Source organism: Lepidochelys olivacea (genome assembly GCF_965140295.1).
Source record: "Lepidochelys olivacea isolate rLepOli2 genome assembly, chromosome: 21".
NCBI lineage: Eukaryota > Metazoa > Chordata > Testudines > Cheloniidae > Lepidochelys > Lepidochelys olivacea.
This window is the reverse complement of record NC_140431.1, coordinates 18,808,200-18,824,551: the sequence shown is the minus strand read 5'-3', so window position 1 is coordinate 18,824,551 and position 16,352 is coordinate 18,808,200. Positions and strand designations below refer to the sequence as shown.

The window sequence follows — 16,352 nt, the reverse complement described above, 5'->3', positions numbered from 1 at the left end:
TAGGGTTGGAAGAAACCTCAGGAGGTCATCTAGTCCAACCGCCTGCTCAAAGCAGGACCAAAGCCAACTAAATCATCACAGTCAGGCTTTGTCAAGCTGGGCTTTAAAAACCTCTAAGGATGGAGATCCAACCACCTCCCTAGGTAACCCATTCCAGTGCTTCACCACCCTCCTAGTGAAATAGGGTTTCCTAATATCCAACCTAGACTTCCCCTACTGCAATTTGAGACCATTGCTCCTTGTTCTGTCATCTGCCACCACTGAGAACAGCCTAGCTTCATCCTTTTTGGAACCCCCCTTCAAGTATCTGAAGGCTGCTATCAAATCCCCCCTCACTCTTCTGTTCTGCAGACTAAATAAACCCAGTTCCCTAAGCCTCTCCTCGTAAGTCATTGCCCCAGCCCCCTAATAATTTTCGTTGCCCTCTGCCGGACTCTCTCCAATTTGTCCACATCCATTCTGTAGTGGGGTCCCCAAAACTGGACGCAATACCTCAGATGTGGCCTCACTAGTGCCGAATAGAGGGGAACGATCACTTCCCTTGATCTGCTGGCAATGCTCCTACTAATGCAGCCCAATATGCCGTTAGCCTTCTTGGCAACAAGGGCACACTGCTGACTCATTTCCAGCTTCTCGTTCACTGTAATCCCCAGATACTTTTCTGCAGAACTGCCGCTTAACCAATCGGTCCCCAACCTGTAGCAGTGCATGGGATTCTTCCGTCCTTAAGTGCAGGACTCTGCACTTTTCCTTGTTGAACCTCATTAGATTTCTTTTAGCAAAATCCTCCAATATGTCTAGGTCACTCTGGACCCTATTCCTACCCTCCAGTGTATCTACCTCTCCCCACAGCTTAGTTTCATCCACAAACTTGCTCAGGGTGCGATCCATCCCATCATCCAGATCATTAATGAAGATGTTGAACAAAACTGGCCCCAGGACCAACTCCTGGGGCACTCCGCTTGATACCCGCTGCCAACTAGACATTGAGCCGTTGATCACTACCCGTTGAGTCCAATGATCTAGCTAACTTTCTATGCACCTTATAGTCCATTCATCCAAACCATACTTCTTTAACTGGCTGGCAAGAATACTGTGGGAGACAGAATCAAAAGCTTTGCTAAAGTCAAGATATATCATGTCAACTGCTTTCCCCATATCCACAGAGCCAGTTATCTCCTCATAGAAGGCAATCAGGTTGTTCAGGCATGACTTGCTCTTGGTGAATCCATGTTGACTGTTCCTGATCACCTTCCTCTCCTCCAAGTGCTTCAAAATGAATTTCTTGAGGACCTGCTCCATAATTTTTCCAGGGACTGAGGTGAGGCTGACTGGTCTGTAGTTGCCCAGATTCTCCTTCTTCCCCTTTTTAAAGATGGGCACTATATTTGCTTTTTTCCAATCTTCCGGGACTTCCCCTGATTGCCACGATTTTCAAAGATAATGGCCAATGGCTCTACATCAGCCAACTCCCTCAGCACCCTCGGATGCATTGCTTCCAGCCCCATAGACTTGTGCATGTCCAGCTTTTCTAAATAGTGCTTAACCTGTTCTTTCATCACTGATGGCTGCTCACGTCTGCCCCATACTGTGATGCCCAGTGCAGCAGCCGGGGAGTTGACCTTGTCTGTGAAGACGGAGGCAAAAATGCATTGAGTACTTCAGCTTTTTCCACATCATGTCACTAGGTTGCCTCCCCCATTCAGTAAGGGTCCTACACTTTCCCTGACCTTCTCCTTGTTGCTAACATACCTGTGGAAACCCTTGTCACCCTTCACATCCCTTGCTAGATGCAACTCCAATTGTACTTTGGCTTTCCTGATCACACCCCTGCATGCTCGAGCAATATTTTTATAGTCCTCCCTAGTCATCTGTCCAATCTTCCACGTCTTGTAAGCTTCCTTTTTGTGTTTAAACTCACAGAAGATTTCTCTGTTAAGCTAAGATGATAGCCTGCCATATTTGCTATTCTTTCTGCACATCGGGATGGTTTGTTCTTGCACCCCCAATAAGGCTTCTTTAAAAATCTGTTCACTAGTTCTACTGCTGATGGATCATATTATGATAACCACAGATCCTTTGGGGGCAATCAATTCCTGTCCTGTAGATTACAGCCTAAACCGTAAATAACACTAACTATTCAATTTGTGCAGGACATCTGCCATAGTATATGACATTTTTTCTTTTCCCCCATAATATTGTTGTATTTTCCATATTCAGATTTTATACTAATTTGCATTTCATTGACCAAATCAACTGTGAATTTATATGTGATGACTCTGCATACATGTAGATGCATAAGGCCCTACTTAACTTGTGATACTGTGGAAATTGCGGATTCCGCAACATTAGGCTTCTCCCACAATGGGAGCCCTGGCCACCCCAGGGCTGAGAGTGAAAGCCCCCAAGTGGCCGACAGGGGAAAATTGCAGAAAAGTAATAATGGATTTTATTATTGCAAATATTATTACTTTTCCACAGTTTTCCATGGTTTGTCCGCAACTCAGTCACTTTTTTTTGACAATCATCCAGCAATTAAAATTGGGCCTCTTATATGCATATATAAGTGTATAGATGCATGTATAAAAACCTCTGGACGTAGGAATATATTATACATGTTCTAAGAATACCCAATGGTATTTACAGGCTAATATTTCATTTAAAATATATTTGCAATTACAGATGTTTAGAATATTAGATAATACGGGGAGGGGGAGTGAAAGAAATGGAAGCCATTAGGGATCTGAATGTGCGCATACTGCCTGGTTTTATGTTTGTTATTTTTTGTTTGTTTTCTGTTACAAATATACCTTGGGAGACATATGATATTTAATTATAGACCTTTTTGTATACCTGACACCCTCAGAGGTTGAATTGAAGCCATAAATTTATTCAAAACTAACCATTATCTAATATGTATATATATGAACCATTATCTTAGAGATGTGGTTTTACAATATTAACTGGGAATATATATCTTTAGAACAAGGTTATATATCTTAATGTATCTTTTAAAACTTTGCCATTAATTTTCTTAGAGTGTGTTTCTGGAATGTGAGGGGACTTAATGAACCTTAAGAGAATTAAAATCTTGAGAGCAAAATTATGCCACTTTGCTTTAGTGCAGGAAACTCACTTAGTAGAAAAAGCAGCTGATAGAATGAATATGATGTGGTTAAGTGTAGAGTATCATCCATCACTGAATTCTTTTAGAGGCACTTCCTTCTTAATTCATAAAAGTATAACTTTCCACTTTACGTAGTCTTGGTCTGATCCTGAAGGAAGACATATATCCTTTCTGAAGGCTGTTTCAACTCAAAAAGGTTAATTCTAGGAAGCATTTAAAATCTAAGTGGAGGTAATTCTGAATTCTTCAAAGATATTGAAAATATCATTTCTAATAAAAAAGATATTCCTGTAAAACTGGGAGGTGATTGGAATACTATACTAGACACACATCTGGACAAATCCAATTACAAGAGAGACAGCTGTCAAAATGCAATAGGCTAACCCTCATTATTAATGAATGAATTTGATTTAAAAGATATGGTGGACACTGAGACACCCCAAGGAGCCTGATATTTCAATACAGTACATTCATCTTCCTCCAGAGTTACCTTTTTTCTTGGGTATTCAGAACTGACTCCAGCATGACTAGAAGCAACTATTTTTAATATACTCATTTTGGATCATGTTCCAATTATACTTACCATAGATGGTAGTTCTACTTTATTAAATTCTCAGTCGAAGCTGAACACTGTGCTGCTAATAGCTGCAAACTTCGTTGCACAGTTGATTCAGTCATCTCTAACTTCATATGAGAAAATAAACAATCTGTAACCTCAGCTATGAACGCTACTGTAAGGGGTGAATGCATAAAGTGGGCCTCCCAAAAGAAGATAGAAAGACAAGTTATTCGACTCTTTAGCCAAGGAAATAGATGATTTGGAGAGAATGCACAAGACTGACCCAAATAATGAAAACCTACATTCTCTAATCAACTCGAAATATAGATATAATGAATGCTTATCCAGCCAAATCGAATTTACAGTCACAGGATCAAACAAAGATATTCTGAATGGGGAGATAAAGCAGGTAAACTACTTGGCAGAAGACTTATGAGGAAACTAGCCAGCAACAACATTTCTTCCTTCTTTCTTGAACTAATAGATATAGATACAAATAATCAATTTAAGCAATTCTATCAAGTTTCATATAAATCAGACGACCGAGCTGACCCTAACAAATTTAATCATTTCATTGAAGACCAGCCTTTTAATATCCTAACTTCAGAACAAGTGTTTTTTGGACAAACATTTGTCAACACAAGGACTCTAACACACTACTGAAAATATAAATTCTGGTAATGCCTCTGGGATGGATAGCTTTCCAAAATATTTCTACAAAACATTTTGTAATCAGTTATCTTCTGTTCTTTCAAGGGTCTTCAATTAAACATTCCCAAAACCATGGCTTGTAATATGAGAACTGTTTTAATTATTTTAATATTAAAGAACAAAGATGGTTGCAACTATGGTGACTTTTAACTCATATCTGTTGAGCACAGATTGCAAAATAATTGGAAAAATTGTAGTGACACAACTGAGTACCATCATCCCATCAGTTACACACACAAGATCAGGTTGATTTAATTAAAAGAAGATTGTTTGCTCATAATACAAGAAAAATTGCTCATTTGATCCAGCAAGTTCAGATACCAAATATTTCCTCCATAGCCTTATCTCTAGATGCAAAGAAGGCCTTTGATAGGGTGGAATTACCTTATATGATGACTTGCCTAAAAAAATTGGATTTGGATCAATATTCCTAAATTGGATTAGTATATTATACAACTTTCCCCTCCCTTTACTATCAACTAAAGGAATCTCCCCCCTGCATTTCAGCTAGAAACAGGGACATGACAGGGCTGTCCCCTCTCACCCTCCTTTTTAATCTATTTCTTGAACCACTGCCAATGTACACATGCCAGCTCTCAACCACCGAATTAAAACCACTGAAGGTGTGACCATAAACACAGAAGAATTTATATGCTGATGACATTTTTGTACTATTGACGTATCCATTGTCATCAATTCTATCATAATTGAGTACAGTTGGCATTTTTTTGAAAAAGATCTCTGGTTTTCAGATTAACTTCTATAAATCACAAGCAATGGCTGCATCCAAAAGACCAGATCCTTCTTAGTTTCAGCACCTTCCTTTTCAAATATGCAATGAAATCGCTTACTTAAGTGGATTGCACCCTCAGCAAGTTTGCAGATGACACTAAACTGGGAGGAGAGATAGATACGCTGGAGGGTAGGGGATAGGATACAGAGGGACATAGACAAATTAGAGGATTGGGCCAAAAGAAATCTGATGAGGTTCAACAAGGATAAGTGCAAAGTCCTGCACTTAGGACGGAAGAATCCAATGCACTGCTACAGACTAGGGACTGAGTGGCTAAGCAACAGTTCTGCAGAATAGGACCTAGGGGTTACAGCAGACGAGCAGCTGGATATGAGTCAATAGTGTGCCCTTGTTGCCAAGAAGGCCAACGGCATTTGGGGCTGTATAAGTAGGAGCATTCCCAGTAGATCGAGGGATGTGATCATTCCCTTCTATTCGGCATTGGTGAGGCCTCATCTGGAGTACTGTGTCCAGTTTTGGGCCCCACACTACAAGAAGGATGTGGAAAAATTGGAAAGAGTCCCGTGAAGGGCAACAAAAATGATTAGGGGGCTGGAGCACATGACTTATGAGGAGAGGCTGTGGGAACTGGGATTATTTAGTCTGCAAAAGAGAAGAATGAGGGGGGATTTGATAGCTGCTTTCAACTACTTGAAAGGGGGTTCCAAAGAGGATGGCTCTAGACTGTTCTCAGTGGTAGCAGATGACAGAACAAGGAGTAATGGTCTCAAGTTGCAGTGGGGGAGGTTTAGGTTGGATATTAGGAAAATCTTTTTCACTAGGAGGATGGTGAAGCACTGGAATGCGTTACCTAGGGAGGTGGTAGAATCTCCTTCCTTAGCGGTTTTTAAGGCCCAGCTTGACAAAGCCCTGTCTGGGATGATTTAGTTGGGGATTGGTCCTGCTTTGAGCAGGGGGTTGGACTAAATGACCTCCTGAGGTCCCTTCCAACCCTGATACTCTATGATTCTAAGATTTGTCCCAAAATTGTTTTTTATAAAAATGGACAATTTATTTTTAAAAGTTTCTGAGGATGTAGAGATGGCATCTCCTTCCTCTGTTCTTACTTGGGAGAACAGAAGTAGCCAAAATGAATATCTGCCCAAGATTAATTTATATCATTAGCCTATTGTCTTTCAAAGTCTCTCCCATGCTCCTTGCTTGAGTAAATAGGTGTATCATGGAATTTATATGGAATAAAAAAAAAAACAGTCTCATTTGTCACACATGACCCTTAAAAAATGCTGGACAACTGGAGGTACCAAATTTCCAGATTTGTATCTATATTACCTAGTGTTCCAAATGTATCTTATTGTAAGCTGGTTCCCCTCCAGTGGCTCAGTATACATACTGACTTGGTTTGAGATTGAAAAAAGCTTAGCTATGCCATTTGATTCCCTCTCTTCTTTTTTATATCTCAAGAGGCTACCCATACCCTTAAAGAAAAATCCAATCTTGGCATCTATGTGGGGTATACTACAATATGTTAAGATGATTATAGCATCTGATCTTACTAATTCTCCTCTCATACCACTATGGGATAACCTGTGCCTCAGGATCAAGACCAGTTCCAGGTTTAAGACAATTTGGATAGAAAAAGGATTAACAAACATTAAAGATATAACACAAGCTGCTAGACTGGTCTCCTTCAATTAAATGTGTAACAAATAACAGCTACTGCTGTTTCACAGTTCCTTCTTTCAGTGACTATGCTCAAGTATACATGCACAAATAGGAGATAACTGGTCTGTTTAACTTTCTCTTCTCTAGAAGAACATGTTGAGAAATATGGAAACAACAGTCATTTTTTAGGAATGACTTATAGGTGGCTTAATGCTTTTCAGCACCCTCTCAATTTCAGTTTAAAAGAAAATGGAAAAAAGAACTTAGTTTTACTGTCTCAACAGAAACCTGGGAGGATGTTTGGCTTAATGTTAAAGACACTTCAAGTTCTTTATCCTTGTGATTCTTCCAGAAGAAGATATTAAACAGGTACTACTGGACTCCAGAGCGTTTGTTTAAGACTAGATTGAATCTCCAGCACTCAATGTCCATTGCCAAACAGCCACATGCCACCTTTTTCACATCTTTTATATCTGTCAAAAAATGCATGTGTTCTGGAACACTATAACCAGTGCCTCTCAAAATCTTAACAAGGAGTCTGGTGGCACCTTAAAGACTGACAGATTTATTTGGGCATAAGCTTTCATGGGTAAAAAACACTTCTTCAGATGCATGGCCATGCATCTGAAGAAGCGGTTTTTTACCCACAAAAGCTTATGCCCATATAAATCTGTCAGTCTTTTAGGTGCCACCGGACTCCTTGTTGTTTTTGGGGATACAGACTAACATGGCTACCCCCTGATACTTCTCAAAATCTTTGTGTCACTATTTTCTCTTCTCCAAGCGTGAGTATTTTAGGGGTCTGGATGAGTTGGAATTACACTTAACATTAAGAAATGGATTGCAAACTATTCTAGTGGCCAAAAGAGTATTTTGAGAAAATGGAACTCTGCAATTCTTCCCTCATACACAGACTGACTGAGTGAGCTCTCCACTACTGCATTAATGGAAAAAATTACTCTAACAGAAACACATGGAAAAAAAATACAAGGATGCCTGGTCATACATGAAACTCTTTCATACAATCACAATTTGTATTAATCCCAGATACCTGTAAACTATATTCTCACTTATTTATCTATTGAGCCACTTTTAATGCCCTGTATTACTTTTACGGGTTCTGTTTTTTGCATGTTTTTTCAGGTTTTGCAAATAATGAACATTTTGCTTTATTATTTTGTTATTTCTGCTTCGTGTATAGATTTATATATGTTTTCTTTTGCTATATACATATATTTCACATAAAAACAATAAAGTTAAAAAAAAAGAAAGGGACAAAGGAAGTCTGAGGACTTCCAGTAATACTAAGACAGCTACATCACAGTTTTCTGAATAACCTTCCCTTAAAAAGGCTAGGGCATTAAGTGGTTAGGAAAGATTATTTGGACCTGGACTTAACCAGCACTAGACAAATGGGCAGCCCAATGGTAATTCTATGCTCACAAACGCAAAGTAATGAACATTGGAAGGAATTATTTAGACTACTCACATATGCCCTACTCCTGGGATTTAAATCAATGTAACCAAAAATGTCCCAGGTATCACCATAAACAACGCAATGGCAGTCACGGCTCAATGGCAGCAGTGATCAAAAAAGGAAACAAGATGTTTGTATGGATCAGTAACGACAGAAAACAGTACTGAAAATATTATAATGCCATTCTATAGATCATTGGTACGTCCCCATCTGGAATGTTGCCTTCAGTACTGGTCATCCTATCTTAAAAAGGATACAACCTACAGAAAACCCAGGGGATTCTGCGACAGAAGATAAAAATTCTTAGAGGGATGGAAAGATGTTGAAAAGATCAAGACAAGTTACTTTAAAGACACGACTCAGAGGGTACATTACAAAGGTACACAGAATGATTAATGTTATAGAGATTTATATTCCTCTTTATCCTTTTTCAAATACAAGAACAAGACGACATTTACGGAACTGAAAACTGATCAAAGGAAATACCCTTGAACACAACACATAATCAATCTGTGGAAATCACTGCCAAGATATCATTGAGACCAAGAGCTCAACAGGATTTTTAAAAGGGTTGAGGATTTATATGGATAATTAGAACCACCACAGTGAGAGGAGAATAAAAGGAGGTAACCCTTCACAAATTTCTGACTGGTGGGAGTTAGGGAGAAACTACTCATAAGGGCTGCTTATCCCACAGTATCCACTACAGAATTCTTGCATCTTCCTCTGAGTCAGAGACAACATACTACTAGATGAGATGCACAGCTGGTCTGATCTGGTATGGCAATTCTTATGTTCCTAGCACTCTAATAGGGTGTTGCCAATCTTTATTAATAATGGTGCTTCATTTTACCCATCAGGAGGTTCAAATAAGAGCTCCCAGCCCTAACTCACCTAGCAGGTCTAAAATCTCAGTGAGACTGGCTGAAACCCAACCTGAAAATGTCACCTTTGTTGCTGTGCTGTCAGAATGTGGGCAGTCTTGTGCACACTGTAGATCAAAATCTCTTCCATGTGAGAGACATTTGACTGTTTCCATGTAAAGGCAGCTGTAGTCAGTGTGAGACTCCCAACCAGAACAGCTCTGCTGACTGATGCTGCAGGCTATATGGTTCCATTTCGCTATAAAGTAAGTTTTACTTTGCACTTGAGATAACTAGGTCATAAGAAGAAAAGGAGTACTTGTGGCACCTTAGAGACTAACCAATTTATCTGAGCATGAGCTTTCGTGAGCTACAGCTCACTTCATCAGATGCATAAGGTCATAAGGTTTGTTGTAAAAAACCATGGGGTTGCATGTGCCTCTGAGTTCTCAGAATATAGACTCTGTGCAATGCTGACAGTCATAGGTGTGAACCACAGGTTTCAGCTTTAAATTGCCCTGAGATTCTCAGAAAGTGGAGTCGATAGGGTTAGTGGTAGTGGTGCATAAGTGCTATTTACTGGTGTGCTACTTACTGGTCAGTTTAATTTCCAAATGAAATACAGAGAGCATATACCAGAGGAATGGGTGTACATATCTGGAGATGAGGTGCATCTACTAGAGTTCAGTTCAACGCGCATGACCTGATGTCAGGTCACTCTGCCTTCTCCAGTCAGAGCCACCTGCACATGCAGCTAGCACAAGTCCTTAACTGGGAGGACAATCTATCATTCCATAAAGCACGTCCCTTGAATTAATTGAAGGGACAACAGCATCTAAAACCCTGCTACCCAGCACCAAGGAGCTGGTGAACAGCAACTGGACATCACAAAAGCAACCACCTTTTCAGACACACACAGGAAATGGTGAAGCTAACGGTACAACACAGGCGTGTAGCTCTGGTCTGCTGGAAACAGACCTTTACTGCCCTTAACTAGAAGAGATCCAAGAATCATAGAACTGTTAGGCTGGAAAGGACCTCAAGAGGTCACCTAGTCCATCCCCCCATGCGGAGGTGGCTAGTGTATAAACATAAGCTGCCTGGCCACTGTATTTCTACTGCAGGTCTGTCCACACTCTCCAGCATGAGAGTCAAATACATTATCCCCAAAAGCCGAGGGGCTCCAAATCAATGCTCGTGAGTAGATTCTCTGGCCTCTTCTGCTCTCATTGAACCGCTCAGACAGTAGCCATTGGAGTAGAAATGATCCACAAGCCCCTGCTGAGTGCAGCTGCTTAGCCGCTCCCCCAGCTGGCCATTTGCTATATACCGGGGAAGGGAGACTAGTTTTAGTTGCTACATTATCTGCTTTGCTACTAGTAATCCCCAGCAGGCACAGAGCCAGCATATTCAGCTCCTATGCCTCCCTCCCCACAGTTCCTCTGGCACAGGAGTAATGTCAGGGTGCAGAGGGGCAGGTTGAGTGTAAGCATGGGGTAGTGGCTGGTGTACACAGTGCTGCAGCTATTGTATGGTTTCTTGGGGACCCTTGACAGTTGATGCAAGTTAGATCATGGAACTCCTGTTGTTGGTTCTCAGCTTTCCCTCCTGGCCTGCCCTGGGTGCTGTCTGGGGTAAATAAGCTGTCCTTTATGGGTGTTCACCTAAGCAAAGCCTTCTGAGTGTCTGCCCTGTTCACCTAGGCTCCCCCAGACCAGTAGCAGTGTATGCAATGAAGCCAGAGCTACTCTCTCTTCCCCTTTGATGCAGCAGGTGGCCAGAGAGGGCAGCTGCAGTAGGAGTGGGACATCGGCTGCTCACAATAAATCTTTGGGGTTGCATGAGCCGCAGTGGGAGGTGCTTTTCATAGATTATAAAGCTAGAAGGGCCCATTGTGCTCATGTGTAGAACACAAGCCATAGGATTTCCCTGAATTAATTCCTGTTTGAACTACGGCAGATCTTTTAGAGGATCCATACACCTTTCTGTAGTGACTACGGCTGATGAAAATACTTCAGTTACCAAAAAAAAAAAAAAAAAAAAAAAAAAAAAGTCACAGGATGTAGCTGGAAGCATACCTTCAATGGCCACAGGTTGGACACCCCTTTTCCAGTGCTTCCTTTTGCTTCATTTCCCTCAAGCTAAAACAAAGTGATTCCTGCCATGCAGGCAGAAGATCTTAGCTATTTACTAATACATTATTTCAGAAAGGCTTGACTGGAGAGGGTTAATAGATTTTAAAAGTCAGAAGGGGCCATTATGACTATCTTAGTTTGGCCTCTTTCAAAACACTGTCCCGAGAATTTCACGCAGTGCTTCCCGTATCCAGCCCAATAAGGTAGTTGAAAAACAGCTTATATTTTAGAAAGACACCCAATGTAGATTTAAAGACTCCAAGTGACAGAAAATCTATAGAAAGCCTTTGTATTCTGGGCCAATTATCAATTAACTGTTATCATTGTGCATTTTATTCCCAATTTAATTATTGCTGATTTCAACTTCCAGCCACTGGATTGTGTTACAATGATAAAGCCCTTTGAATATGTTTCACTAAATGTTGTGTTTCATAATAATAATGATCCTTTTATATTTTACAAAACAAAAGCAATAGGCCAGATTCTGAACTCAGTGACACCACGGTAAATCTGGAATAAACTCATTGCCCGCAGTGATTTCAATTTTACATTGGTACGGCTGAGACCAGCTTCTGCCCCAAATACACAGATGTAAGCCATGCAGCTCTATAGGAGAGCAATAGTTCAGATTTTTATGCTCTTCACAGGTCTTCTGCTTTATTGTGTTGACATTCTGAGCAGCTCAGTATAGAGGGATTCAGCTGTAAAGTGCAGCACTTTGAGGAACAAATGAAAGAGATTTGGAAGTGTTTTATATGTCTGAACCCAGCTCTGCACATTGCTTGTCTGATATGTGATTGGCTAATGATTCTATGATGTCAAGAAGGAGCGGCTGACTGAGGGATCGCAGGTTTGGCAACTTGGAGACCTTCAGGGAAAACAAAAACAAACAGAAAAACACACAAAAAAGAAAAAAATTAAAACCATATTTTAAATATCACTGTTTAATCCCAACAGACCCATAGTAGACATATACAGGTTAGTGAAATCCAGTGATATTCCATTGTGTGGATATTGTCATGTTACTAGTAAAATGACAAGCACACAGAACCAAGATGCAAAGTTCCATGAAAATCACTACAACTGTGGTTTCTATGTAAAATAATAATTCTCCTTCCTTGTCTTCTGGTTTTAGACTGCCTTTGCTGTGGGGTGGAGTTGAAGGTATGTCAGGAAATCTGACACGAGAATGACAATAATTATTCATAATAATGATTCCATAATTAATATACAAGATGCAAACTAGTGTAGGCTAAAACATATCTTAGGCCCTTAACTAGCTTTGAAATTCATGCCGTTTGTATTTCTGCTGACATTAAGATCCACTGGAACTGGTAGCTCAGGATTTGTGCAAATAATCTATCTACTCTAAAGGAGTACTTGTGGCACCTTAGAGACTAACAAATTTATTTGAGCATAATAAATATTCCTGAGCTACAATTCACTTCATTGGATGCATGCAGTGAGATGAATTGAGCTGTAGCTCATGAAAGCTTATGCTCAAATAAATTTGTTAGTCTATAAAGGTGCCACAAGTACTCCTTTTCTTTTTGCGGAAATGGACTAACACGGCTGCTACTCTGAAATCTATCTACTTTGTTATGGTGTGCCCTGAGAAGTAGCTCAAAGTACTGCTCTATTTAGTGCACATAATATTTTTGCCTGGATCTTTCAAGCAGTTAAAGAATGCCATGAGAACTAATAATCAACACCTGCACTGAAGGTCTTAGCTAATCAACTGCTCTATAATAATGTTTATTTTCTGACAGCATCAGACTGAACGGAGAATTCACACAAACCCAAGTTTTCTCTGAAGAGCCATTTTCTGACCTTGAGAAACATCCGTATTTTACCTCATATTTTAGCCCAATCAATGGAGAATATTTGGATATCTTTTTTAAATTACTTAATATTTCCTCCTATCTTTGTAGGTCCAGTGTCTGTAGTGAAGAAACAAAGGCATTTTGTGCCTCTAGTATAAGAGTGAAATGAAGCAGATGAATCAGGCCACTTCTGGAAAGAAATCAGTACACAGAGTTATCTGTCTAAAATAAGGGGGAACAGACAATGTGCAGGGGATGGAGGGGTAGATTCCATTAACATTAGTGGGAATTAGGCACCTGCACTGAAGAGCATATTGCATTGAGATAGGATTAAGACCAAGGGCAAAGACACAGAATTATTGCAGAGTATAAACAAAAAAGATTTTTATTAGGCATTTGTATAAACCTAACACACACTGGGAGACTAATGTATAACCTTGCCCAAAGTATTACAACAATATAGTCAGCTCTCCGGTTAATATTCTCCTCTGATATTCTGAATAGGGAACAGCAACCTTTAACGAGTCAACAGAGCTGAAGGAGACTGTAATGGCCGCACGTTCATATAGTGCTGGGCAAAAAGTTACATACCAAAATCTCCAAAACACAACATAAACATTACAGCATTTGGATTTCTTGAAAGCTGCAGGTATTCTCCTACCCTAACACTCAGTCTTTCAATGATAATTTGATGAGCCTGTCCCTAGAATCACAGTTTTTAAATTACAAAACCAGAGTTAAAAGAAAAAAATTAGCAACGACAGAAATTTAACAAAATGTCAGAGCCTCAAACATTTTCTGAAATGTTGCATTTTGTTCATTTTTCTGGCCACAGTGCAACATTGCACTCAACATTAGTTTCAAGTTGTTACTGATCAGGTCTACCACAAGGAAGTCAAAACTAGAGCCCTGCAAATCTGTGGATATCTGCTTTATATCCACTTTATATTCGCGGACTATGTTTGCAGATTGTGCATCAGATGCAGATGCAAATTTTGTATCTGCGCAGGGCTCTAGTCAAGACCATGACACTGTATTAAAATAAGACAATTTGCACAGCAGTAAATGCAGCCGGACACTCTATGACTGCCAGAGCCCATCTGTATAATCTCATTTCCAAATGGAAATGCAGAATATGGAATGCTGAATCCATTAGGTTAATTCTAGCATAGATTACATCTTTCCAGATTCTTCAGTATTTCTGTATTCTTTTCAGAGATTGTACATTTTAAATATTACTTGTATGCAGTGGTCAATTGTGTCATTTTTGTCTTTTGTTTTTACCTGATGTAGTTCAGTTTTTTGAATGGAAAGAATGCAAAGATGATAGAAACAAACAACCTCCCCCTTATTTTGGGCCTGACAGTACCTAGGTAGGTGTGCAAGCGAGGTGCGCTTAGTGGACAGAAGGGACAGCCCAAGTGTTATGGTGCCAGACTCACGTTCAGCTCCCTGTTTGGCTACAGATCAATATGTGACTGTGGGTAAGTCCCTCAGGGCCAGATTTCCAAAGACATTTACGTACCTAAAGATGCATGTAGACATCTAGAGCTAGAGCGCCACAAAGGGACTTTGGTGCCTCACTGCCATTCTAGGGGCTTAAATAAAATATGCGAGTGCCGTTGAGTTTCTTAACCCTCTACTCAGCTGCTGGCCAAAGTCCATAGCTACCTACGTTTTTGCTAATAAAATTCCCTAGCTGCCTAAGTTTCTGCCAATGGCATTTTCAAAAGCACCTAAATCGATTTGGTGCCATTCACTTCAATGGGAGCTAGACGTGTAACACGCTCAGGCACATCTGAAAATCCCATTGTCTATCTGCACCTTGGGCACCTAAATACCTTTATATATCTGGTCCTTAGTCTCTTGGGGACAGATTGACAAAGGGACTTTTAGGCACACTGCCTCCCAGTAGAATTCTTAGTCTTGAGTCAGGCGCCCAGGCTCACTATACAATGCCTGGGGAGAGATACAGCTGAGCAAGGAGCCTTGCTAAGCTAGTCAGCAGAAAAAGCCGAGGCAGTTAAATGCCTAGCTCTGGGCTCGAGGGGGGGTGCCTAGCTGCATTTGGGATTCTCAGCTGTGAACCCTCTCTTGCAGCCAGGTGTCTTAGCTAGGCAAACCCCTTCTCAGGAAAAAGGAGCAAGAGAAACTAACCATAGCTGCCCACTGGCTGTGGCACTCAGCCCTGATGCAGGAGACCAGTTTTCAAACTGCCCTTATGCTTGATTCAGAGCAGGTTTGTGATCTTGATTTTCCCACATGCCAGGTGAGGTTATTCTGGGATAATTGTGCTACAGCCTCTCCCATTGGAATAAATATAAATAATGAAATATAAATTGGAACAGGGACTTGTCCCAGGTCAGTGCCTTAGCCACTGAGCTACAGTCAAGCTCTTCCCTGCTCTTTCTGCTCCAACGAATAGTTAATTATTTAATACAAAGTGGAACAGCTTTAACAGGAGACACTAAGCAAGCTCCATCCAAGAGCAGGCAATACCTGAATGATTACGACACGCTCCTTGCACGTGTGGGGCCTGGATTCAAGTCCCTGATCAAAATCAGGCAACGCAACGATTTGAAAACAAGTCTTCTCTATCCCAACTGAGTGCTCCTGTCATAAATATAAAGGGAAGGGTAATCACCTTTCTGTATACAGTGCTATAAAATCCCTCCTGGCCAGAGGCAAAGTCCTTTTACCTGTAAAGGATTAAGAAGCTCAGGTAACCTGGCTGGCACCTGACCCAAAATGACCAATGAGGGGACAAGATACTTTCAAATTTGGGGGGAGGAAAGGCTTTTGTCTGTCTGTGTGATACCTTTGCTGGGAACAGATCAAGGATGCAAGCCCTCCAACTCCTGTAAAAGTTAGTAAGTAATCTAGCTAGAAAATGCGCTAGGTTTTCTCTGTTTTGGCTTGTGAAATTCGCTGTGCTGGAGAAAATGTGTATTCCTGTTTTTGTGTCTTTTTGTAGCTTAAGGTTTTGCCTAGAGGGATTCTTTATGTTTTGAATCTGATTACCTTGTAAAGTATTTACCATCCTGATTTTACAGAGGTGATTCTTTTACCTTTTCTTTAAATAAAATTCTTCTTCTAAGAACCTGATTGATTTTTCATTGTTTTTAAGATCCAAGGGTTTGGGTCTGTGTTCACCTGTACCAGTTGGTGAGGATATTATCATCAAGCCTTCCCCAGGGAAGGGGGTGTAGGGCTTGGGGGAATAGGACTCCAAGTGGTCCTT

General features: G+C 40.5%; 1 protein-coding gene across 2 annotated transcripts in view; it reads right to left on the bottom strand.

Annotated features, from left to right (window-relative positions):
• Nucleotides 1-11,193: 11,193 nt before the first annotated feature.
• The window catches only part of LZTR1 (leucine zipper like post translational regulator 1), a 289,726-nt gene continuing 284,567 nt past the window's right edge, over nt 11,194-16,352 (bottom strand). The window contains exon 20 of one of the 2 annotated variants that reach the window (XM_084611173.1): nt 11,194-12,156. In XM_084611173.1, coding sequence (XP_084467299.1) covers nt 12,040-12,156 — 117 coding nt within the window. In that variant the 3' untranslated portion in view covers nt 11,194-12,039. The remainder of the gene's footprint in view (nt 12,157-16,352) is intronic. The other variant, XM_084611171.1, reaches the window with a different exon arrangement.